General features: G+C 35.6%; 1 protein-coding gene across 3 annotated transcripts in view; it reads left to right on the top strand.

Moving 5' to 3' along the window:
• LOC144958288 (uncharacterized) overlaps positions 1-4,074 on the top strand; it is a 28,019-nt gene extending 23,945 nt beyond the window's left edge. For all 3 annotated transcript variants that reach the window (XM_078890161.1, XM_078890158.1, XM_078890159.1), the window contains exons 9-10: positions 995-2,966; positions 3,507-4,074. In XM_078890161.1, coding sequence (XP_078746287.1) covers positions 995-1,258 — 264 coding nt within the window. In that variant the 3' untranslated portion in view covers positions 1,259-2,966; positions 3,507-4,074. The remainder of the gene's footprint in view (positions 1-994; positions 2,967-3,506) is intronic.
• The last annotated feature ends 5,999 nt before the right edge of the window (positions 4,075-10,073 follow it).

The raw sequence follows: 10,073 nt of genomic DNA, 5'->3' as shown, positions 1-10,073 counted from the left end.
TTTCCAACATGCTTTCTGTCTTTGTCTTGGAATGAGATTACTTAGTTTTGTCCTGGCCCTGGCTGTGAGAGAAACAGTCAAATGTATAGTTAGTTTTGGGAGATGACATTTTTTACCTTGTAAATCATTTCTCTGTTATGCACTGTTTTATTTTTTCTTTTACATATAAATGATTTGTAAACATTTGAGCGTATTCCGCTTGGCGGGGACCTGTGCTTGTGTCCGGATGAGACATTTAGTGTTTTTCAAATAAAGTACACTGATAATGTGCTCTTGGAATCTACCGTACATCTGTTCCCTATTTGAACTAAATCTCCTTTGTCTTCCTTATTCTTGGGTGCTTTAATTGTAATTCTAAAACTTTTTACCATCCCATTTTCTTCTTTTTTACTGGCGCTGTTTTGACCTAAATGTGTTGCCAGCGCCATGAAACCCATTTTAAAAAATTTTAAAAACAAGTAAAGAGCTTTTTCCATGGACAGAACTATGCGCTGCTCAGAGCAGGTTTCAAACCCTGGACTTTCCAGTTGAAAGGCAAGAGTCAAACCACTGGACCACATCATTGCATTATCAGAAACCAAATGACGGATTCTACCTTTTCAGTTGTAAATGCTAATTACAATATTATTTTGACCTAATTTCTCTTCATAGTTTATGTAAATGGGATTCATAGAGATTGATTACATGATTTGTATGTCAAAAGAATTTAAATTTATATTTCTACATAAATTATAAAATGAGGACAAATTCATACAACAAAGGAAATAAAAGTAGAACATTTTTTAAAGAAGCTAAATTGATGGTTCAATATCGTATGAAAGGTGTTAGACAAAGCAAGAATAAAAATAAGGAAAAAAAAACTCAACTATGCGCCAAGTGAGGCTCAAACTCAGAACTTTCCTATCCGAAAGCGAGTGTCATACCACTAGACCATATAGCCTCACAACAGTTGGACATTTTTATATTTTTAAAAAAATGTATCACTTTATTTCAGGTGGACGTGCGAGGCGCCTACTGGCCGGTGTCGGAGCTTGTCAACCTCAAAGTATTCCCCAGATTCTCGCTCAGCGAGTCGTGCCTGGCCGTCATGAAGCAGCACAACTTTGGCCGCAGAGTGTTCGTCTACAAATTGCCTGTGGAGTTACGGTCCCTGAGAGACCTGTGTCGCCGGGCCGTGTTACACCTTGTCACGTCCAAGGATATCTCCAAACTTCCTGTTCCGCACGCCGTACAGAAATACCTGACACTGGTATCGTAATGAGGTCCCATCTTAATGTCAATTTGTTTTTTATGAGGATGCAAAAGTTTATGTTTATTTTTAAAAATTTACATTTCACATTTGTATTGGCGCCAACCTTGCGTGAGAAATGTGTATTTTTACGCATTTTCATTCATTGTACACATTTTGCTTGGGATTGTATGTATAAGTAAATTTCTATTATTTAAGCATTTTTAGCATTCATATACACTTTTTTAGTGTCCTTAAACTCTAAACACTGTTATTGACCCAGAAGTTCATGTTATGAGTTCAATATGATATATTATCTGGCTGGGTCATATCAGATTTATACATGGATTTGGAAGTTGATTCTATTTATAGAGTCTATAAATTGTAAGCTTATTCATGCATTTAAATATTGATTATACCATTGCCAGTATGGTCTAAGTGCCCATCATCAGATTTAGTGCTAATTATCATTTTTGCAGAATTGTACACAGTTTTTTCAAAATCTGACTCATTTTGGCTCTCCATTGTACACGTTTACATGGGGATGGGTTGGCAGCTCTGCATGTGTGGTGTGTTGCCTCAAAACGGTATTGTGTCAGGGTGGTTTACATGCGAAAAATCAAAAATTTATAGTGATAAGCAGGACACTTAGGTTAGTGATGAATACAACACAACACAGTGATGTGTACATTTGGCTAAGGGATTAGTATGAAATGGGGCTTAGTGATAAGTACCACATTTGTCATAGGGATAAGTATGTATGAAATTTGTGAAAATACTAATTACGAAGCCTCTCCATTTTCACTCTTTCGTTAGTATTTTCACGATAACAGGCTACAGGCAACCCCTGCCGTTTTCTATGAAATTTGTCATCGATAAGTACCATCAATAGATGTAACTTTTCCTAAAGGGGACACTTTGCCTCTTGAATTTTGGACCAATAAGAGATTGTTTGGTTCTGTAGAAATTATTTTCTTTGATAAAAATTCAAGTCTTTCAACGGATACAATAATTGCAACAAAGCTGAGATTATTCAAAATGCTCCAAATTCACAGAGGCAAAGTTTCCCCTTGAGGCCAAGTTACCCCAGTTGACGTTATGACATTTGTTTTAGGGATGAATATAACAAGTGGCTTTGTTCTCATTCCGGACATCCCAAATTTTCAGCTATTTTCCCTGATTTTTGACAGTGTTTTTGTTCTTCCAGAAAAATCATCATCATCATCATCATCATCATCATCTTCCTCATCACTTTACTCCCCCAAAAATTCTGAATTTTGTTTCTGTTTCTGAATACTTGTGAAGACTGTTTATAATGTACACAATTATTCGGCCGGCCATGCACTGTAATGCATCAGTCGTTCAATTCATTTGTTGGTGCTTTTCATACAACATGGTGGTTTCCTCTTATTTTTTTAAAAGATTTTTACTGAGCTCACCAACCATCGTTCAAGACTGGTTAATGAACATTTTGAGAGATAGGGAGAGATAGGGAGAGGTGGAAGGGAGGAGAGGAAGATGGACAAAAGTCAGAGAATGGGAGGGAAAAAGAGAGTAAATGAGAGAGAGAGAGAGATACACACAACCCCTGTGGTAATCCAATGATGTGATATGGGTTACTTGCCTTTCATACATATTTTTATTAATATTTGGGTTAAAATGCTTTTTTAAAAACAATATCATAATACCTAACAAATTAGGGAGTGGGCACTGGTATGAGTAAAGATTTAAAGTCTGGGTGGGGATCCTGACCTCCCATAGCGGGCAGGGAGGTACATACTGTGTCTTCTATCCCCTTATATCTGTTTTCCAACATACTTTCTGTCTTTGTCTCGGAATGAGATTACTTGGTTTTGTCCTGGCACTGGCCGGAATCCTAGCTGGGAGGGAAACAGTCAAATGCATAGTTATTGTTTTGGGAGATGATATTTTTTTCCTTGTAAATCATCTCTCTGTTATGTATTATAATATTTGTTATTTTTAATGTATAATGTAAGCATTTGAGTGTGTTCCTCTTTGTTGGATTTTGTGCTTGTGTCTGGATGAGACTTGTAGGTGATTTCAAACTAAGTACATTGGTGGTATGCTCTTGGAATCTACATCTGATCCCTATTTGTTCTCAGTTCCCCTTTGTCTTACTTTTTCTTGAATGCTTTAATTGTAATTCTAGAACTTTTTACTATCCCATTTTCTTCCTTTTTACTGGCGCTGATATAACCTAAATGTGTTGCAAGCGCCGTAAAACCCTTAAAAACAAAAACAAAACAAAGATTTAAAGTACATATTGCCATCCAAAGCAGAAAGAAAATTCTGGGTGGGGATCCTGAAGTCCCATAGCGGACAGGGAGGTACATCCTGTGTCTTCTATCCCCTTATATTTTATCCAACAAGCTTTCTGTCTTTGTCTTGGAATGAGATTACTTGGGTTTTTTTCCTGGCCCTCGTCGGAGTCCTGGCTGAGAGGGAAACAGTCAAATGCATAGTTATTGTTTTGGAAGATGATATTTTTTTCCTTGTAAATCATCTCTCTGTTATGTATTATTATATTTGTTATTTGAATGTATAATGTAAATATTTGAGTGTATTCCTATTTGTTGGATTTTGTGTTTGTGTCCGGATGAGACTTATAGGTGTTCTCAAACCGAGTAAATTGGTGGTATGCTCTTGGAATCTACATCTGATCCCTATTTGTTCCCATTCCCCTTTGTCTTACTTTTTCTCAGGTGCTTCAATTGTAATTCTAGAACTTTTTACTATCCCATTTTCTTCCTTTTTACTGGCGCTGATATAACCTAAATGTGTTGCAAGCGCCGTAAAACCCTTAAAAACAGAAAACAGAAAGAAAATTACAGAGAAAAAATAATCCCAAAATATCAGCCTGGCTGGAATGGGGATTGAATCTCAGACCTTCTGATTACCAGTTAGTCGCACTACCGTTACTACCATCACCACCGTTACCAGCACAGAGATTACCCGATAGTTGGGATGACTTAAAACTGTTACACATCTCATCTCATGTAGTTCCATATCTGAAGCAGACGTCGGAGGTCATCTTCCGCCAAGCTGATCTATCTCTTGCCAATTCTATTAAAGCAGCGCCACCTTTCTCAGCTTCATCTGTCCAAGTTCTTATCCCTTTCAAATACGTTATTCTTTGTCTTCCTCTTATTCTTTTTCCATTCATCTTTCCAGTCAAGGCGAGTATTTCCAAACCAGGGTGGCGGATAATGTGTCCTAAAAATTCCATTTGGCGTTTGATGATTTTTGTTATCAGTGATCTTTTTCTGTTTGCCATTTCTAAAATTTCTTCATTTCTTTTCCTTTCCATCCATGACACCCTCATCATTCTTCTGTAAAACCACATTTCCACTGCCTCCAGTCTTTTAACCATGGTCTTGTTTATGGTCCAGCTCTCACAACCATATAGCAGCACAGACAGTACATAGCAATCCAGGACTTTGATTTTTGTTTTCATGCTAATATTCCTGTTTTTCATAATTGTATGCAGCTGGTTGAATGCATTCTTCGCCATACCTATTCTTTTCTTTATTTCACAATCTGATTTTCCATTGGATGTTACATTGAAGCCTAAATATTTGAAACATTCAACTTGTTGTATTGTTTGTCCTCTGCTTGTTATTACACAGGCTGGTGGGTTATTATTTTTAGATACCGTCATACATTCTGTTTTAGATCTGTTACAAGTACTGAAAAAAAAACCAAAAAAAACTTTAAAATATACCAAAACCACTGTATCCTTATACACTTTATTGTTTATTTTATGAGGACAAGAAGAGATAGGGATGGATGAGAAGTCGAGACAATTAATAAGATGAAGAACTATGTAACGGCTTGTAGTGAGTTGCTAAGTGATACACTATATATAGTACTCTGGAAAAACCCATATTTAAGAATTTGGCCAGAAAACTCGTCCTTCACATATCAATCGATTTAAATGACCCTCCTCTTGGCAAAAACTCTCAAACCTGGGACTTTGCGAAGTCCCAGGTTTGAGAGTTTTTGCCAGGATGAGGGTAATTTAAATCGATCGATATTTGAAGGACGAGTTTTCTGGCCAAAATTTTAAATATGGGTTTTTCCAGAGAATGGTAGTCCTACTGTTCTCTATTCCTGGCCTTCATACCAGTTTATGCGATGGGAGGTTGTGTAACTGAATATGTCTTATGTCTGTGTGTGATTGTTAGAGATTGGGAGATGAGTGGGTTTGTACACATCTGTGTGTGTGTGTGTGTGTATGTACGTACGTATGTATGTATGTATGTTATTGGGAGAGATTAGTACACATTTGTACACGTGTGTCTGCACGTCCTGTTCTTTTACTATTTTTTTTTTTTTAATATTCTTAAAAATATTTGATCACATATTGATTTATCATATCGTTTTTGTTTTGAGTTGACCATTTGTTTTTTGTTTATCTGTCTTTTTCCAATTTACAGGAAGCTACTTCACCAAAAAATACTACACATCTCGTGTATTTTTCTCTTCAATTTATATATATATATATATATATATATGTCGTTTAGATGTCGTTTCTTCTTCTCTTTACTAGCCTATCCTGCTTCTTTAGTTTGTGATTGTATTTTTGACAGGGGATATTTTTTTTCTGTAAATCTTCTGCCTGTTTGTTCTTGGTTATTTATAATTTAGCTTATGATATCTTTAGGTTATGATTTTGATTTACATTTGTACTATTTTTGTTAGATTGCTTGTTTTTTTTGTTTCAGCGGTCTCTCATATAACCTCAATTGTGTTGGAAGAGACCTAAAGCAACAAACAAAAAAAACAAATGACAACTGTGCACTTTAGCTGCACATATTATATAAATAATGTATCCCGCCTTATATATGTAATATATGTTGCTTTTATGTTGCGTATACATATAATTTAACTCACTCAATGGGCAGGGAGGTACATACTGTGTCTTCTATCCCCATATATCTATTTTCCAACATGCTTTCTGTCTTTGTCTTGGAATGAGATTACTTGGTTTTGTCCTGGCTCTGGCTGGAGTCCTAGCTGGGAGGGAAACAGTCAAATGCATAGTTATTGTTTTGGGAGATGATTTTTTTTTCCTTGTAAATCATCTCTCTGTTATGTATTATTTTTATTTTGAATGTATAATGTAATCATTTGATTGTATTCCTCTTTGTTGGATTTTGTGCTTGTGTCTGGATGAGACTTGTAGGTGATTTCAAACTAAGTACATTGGTGGTATGCTCTTGGAATCTACATCTGATCCCTATTTGTTCTCAGTTCCCCTTTGTCTTACTTTTTCTTGGGTGCTTTAATTGTAATTCTAGAACTTTTTACTATCCCATTTTCTTCCTTTTTACTGGCGCTTATATGACCTTAATGTGTTGCAAGCGCCGTAAAACCCTTAAAAACAAAAACAAAAAAACATAACTCACTCAATCCTAGTGATTTTTGCTACTTTTCAAAATAGGAAAAAAATGTATTAAAAATGAGACTGTACATAGATAGTTTTATTAAACTTTCATTAACATGCAAAAACTAAAAACATTAGCTTAGATACTATGCCTATAATTTGTCTCATAAAAAATGTAATAAATAGGCATGGGGTAAAAGTAACCCGGGTAAACTACGGATATAGTCGGTGTTAGGGTTGAGTGAGTTAAGAACAAAATATTTGATAATTAGATCTATTCACAATAATTGTTGCTTTTTAATTTTATTTAGAATGACTTTGTATTTTATTCCTCTTTTTAAAATCCTCCTAAAAATGTGTGGGTTTTTCCCTTTAAGTGACTGAAATCTTTTATAAAGATTTTCAAAACATTACAAAATAATTTTTTATTCGGTTTGCTTTTTTTAATTGTGACCCATCGTCCCAAAACAGTAGAATATCGGAGTGAACTCGATGCTAAAAGAGATCTTAAAGGTGAAATGATTGGAAAAGTGAAATTTTAGTTTGTGTCTCTTTAAGAAATTGTTATCCATTCTTCTAAATGAAACATAAAATCTGAAGTTGGGCTTTTCTATAGCACAATATCCGCTAAACATGCTCAAAAGCACTTTACAAGGGGTCCCTAGCCAATACCATCTCTTAACATGTAGAACGAGACTCGGTGATATTACAAATTTTTTTTTTTTCCGGCAGATACAATGTCTTTAATGGCCAGGTACTCATTTTACACCCGAGTACGGCAAGAGAATGTGAGTAAAGTCTTCTCCGAGGACTCAACCATGCATCACTCAGAGTAGGACTTGAGCCTGGACCTTCTGGTCCAAAGGCGAATTTCATACCACCGGACCACATAGCCACACGTCACATATATTTTTTCTGGGTGGGGATCCTGACCTCCCATAGTGGGCAGGGAGGTACATGCTGTGTCTTCTATCCCCCCATACCCGTTTTCCAATTGTTTCCTGTCATTGTCTTGGAATGAGATTACTTAGTTTTGTCCTGATCCTTGCCGGAGTTCCTTTACTGGGAGGGAAACAGTCGAATGTATAGTTATAGTTTTGGGAGATATTTTTTTCCTTGTAAATCATCTCTGTTATGCATTGTATTATGTTTAGTTTACATATTATATTATATGATTGGTAAACATTTGAGTGTATTCCTCTTAGTTGGGACCTGTGCTTGTGTCTGGATGAGACTTTTAGGTGATCTCAAACTAAGTACTTTGGCGGTGTGCTCTTGGAATCTACATCTGTTCCCTATTTGAACCCGTTCCCCTTTGTCTTACCTTTTCTTTTGCGCTTTAATTGTAATTCTAGAACTTTTAACTATCCCATTCTCTTCCTTTTTACTGGCGCTGATATGACCTTAATGTGTTGCAAGCGCCGTAAAACCCTTAAAAACAAACATATATTTTTTACTATAATTTTAATTTCCAGCATCGGGTTGATACGAACACAACAGTCTTGTGATGATTGGTTGCTATTCAAGGTTGGCAATTTTCTGTATATTTATGGAATTCAGTATATTATAAACCCTCAGTATAAATTCCAATCACCTGCTTAACGGAATCAAGTAAGTACATAATGTTGGGTGGGGACCCTGACCTCCCATAGCGGGCAGGGAGGTACATACTGTGTCTTCTATCCCCTTTTATCTGTTATCCAACATGCTTTCTGTCTTTGTCTCGGAATGAGATTACTTGGTTTTGTCCTGGCACTGGCCGGAATCCTAGCTGGGAGGGAAACAGTCAAATGCATAGTTATTGTTTTGGGAGATGATATTTTTTTCCTTGTAAATCATCTCTCTGTTATATATTATTATATTTGTTATTTTGAATGTATAATGTAAGCATTTGAGTGTGTTCCTCTTTGTTGGATTTTTTGCTTGTGTCTGGATGAGACTTGTAGGTGATTTCAAACTAAGTACATTGGTGGTATGCTCTTGGAATCTACATCTGATCCTATTTGTTCTCAATTCCCCTTTGTCTTACTTTTTCTTGGGTGCTTTAATTGTAATTCTAGAACTTTTTACTATCCCATTTTCTTCCTTTTTACTGGCGCTGATATAATCTAAATGTGTTGCAAGCGCCGTAAAACCTTAAAAACAAACAAACATAAGTACATAATGTCTTTTTGCTTGGAGTTCAGCACTCAGAAATGGGTCACTCAACGTGCTTGTGTAAAAGTTCAGTAAATTTTTGACTTCTGAATTGGCAACCCTGATTATTGATTTAAACATTTATAAGGTTTTTTGTGCTTTTATTTTAAAATCCCCAATGAAGGAGAACATGAATATCGTTTGGAGTGAACAACTATTTTATGAGAAATGTCTTTCAAATTTGCATGTCATTTTTTCATTTTTCCATTTATATATTTTTATTTATGATTTTAAGTTTAATTTGTAAAGCATAATAATCTACCTCCTTAATTTGTCAATTTTTAAACAATTGCAGCTATACAAATATTTCTTTTTTTTTCCGTTTGGAATTTTACTCTCGTTTTATCATCATTTTCATTATTATTGTGTACTCGTTTTATTTTACTTAATTCCATTGTCATTTTTCAAAGATATGATTTTTTAATACATATATTACACATACATGTGCAAGAGTAACTTTGACATTTTTATTTGCTTAGAGTCAAGAATTTTATGCAAAGCTTGTACAAGGACACAAGCTGTAAAATCATCCACGACAAGATAACGGCTTCACAGACTCTTTCTCCAAACCAAACTGGTGTTAGGCAAGGATGGCTGCTGTGTCCTTTTCTATTTCTTCTTGCCATTGACTTTGTTATGAGAAGAAGCCTGGAAAACACTCTGGGTGGGGATCCTGACCTCCCATAGCGGGCAGGGAGGTACAAACTGTGTCTTCTATCCCCCTTTATCTGTTATCCAACATGCTTTCTGTCTTTGTCTCGGAATGAGATTACTTGGTTTTGTCCTGGCACTGGCCGGAATCCTAGCTGGGAGGGAAACAGTCAAATGCATAGTTATTGTTTTGGGAGATGATATTTTTTTCCTTGTAAATCATCTCTCTGTTATGTATTATTATTTTTATTTTGAATGTATAATGTAAGCATTTGAGTGTGTTCCTCTTTGTTGGATTTTGTGCTTGTGTCTGGATGAGACTTGTAGGTGATTTCAAACTAAGTACATTGGTGGTATGCTCTTGGAATCTACATCTGAGCCCTATTTGTTCTCAATTCCCCTTTGTCTTACTTTTTCTTGGGTGCTTTAATTGTAATTCTAGAACTTTTTACTATCGCATTTTCTTCCTTTTTACTGGCGCTGATATAACCTAAATGAGTTGCAAGCGCCGTAAAACCCTTAAAAACAAAACAAAACAAAACTGGAAAGCACTAGTGTTCGATACTGTTTGATAGTGTTTGATACACTAGT

The sequence above is a fragment of the Berghia stephanieae genome, chromosome 12, assembly GCF_034508935.2.
Source record: "Berghia stephanieae isolate SIO BIC M18660-M18661 chromosome 12, UCSD_Bste_1.3, whole genome shotgun sequence".
In the NCBI taxonomy this organism is placed as follows: domain Eukaryota; kingdom Metazoa; phylum Mollusca; class Gastropoda; order Nudibranchia; family Aeolidiidae; genus Berghia; species Berghia stephanieae.
The sequence above is the reverse complement of the archived record's forward strand: the minus strand, read 5'-3'. Positions and strand labels throughout refer to the sequence as shown.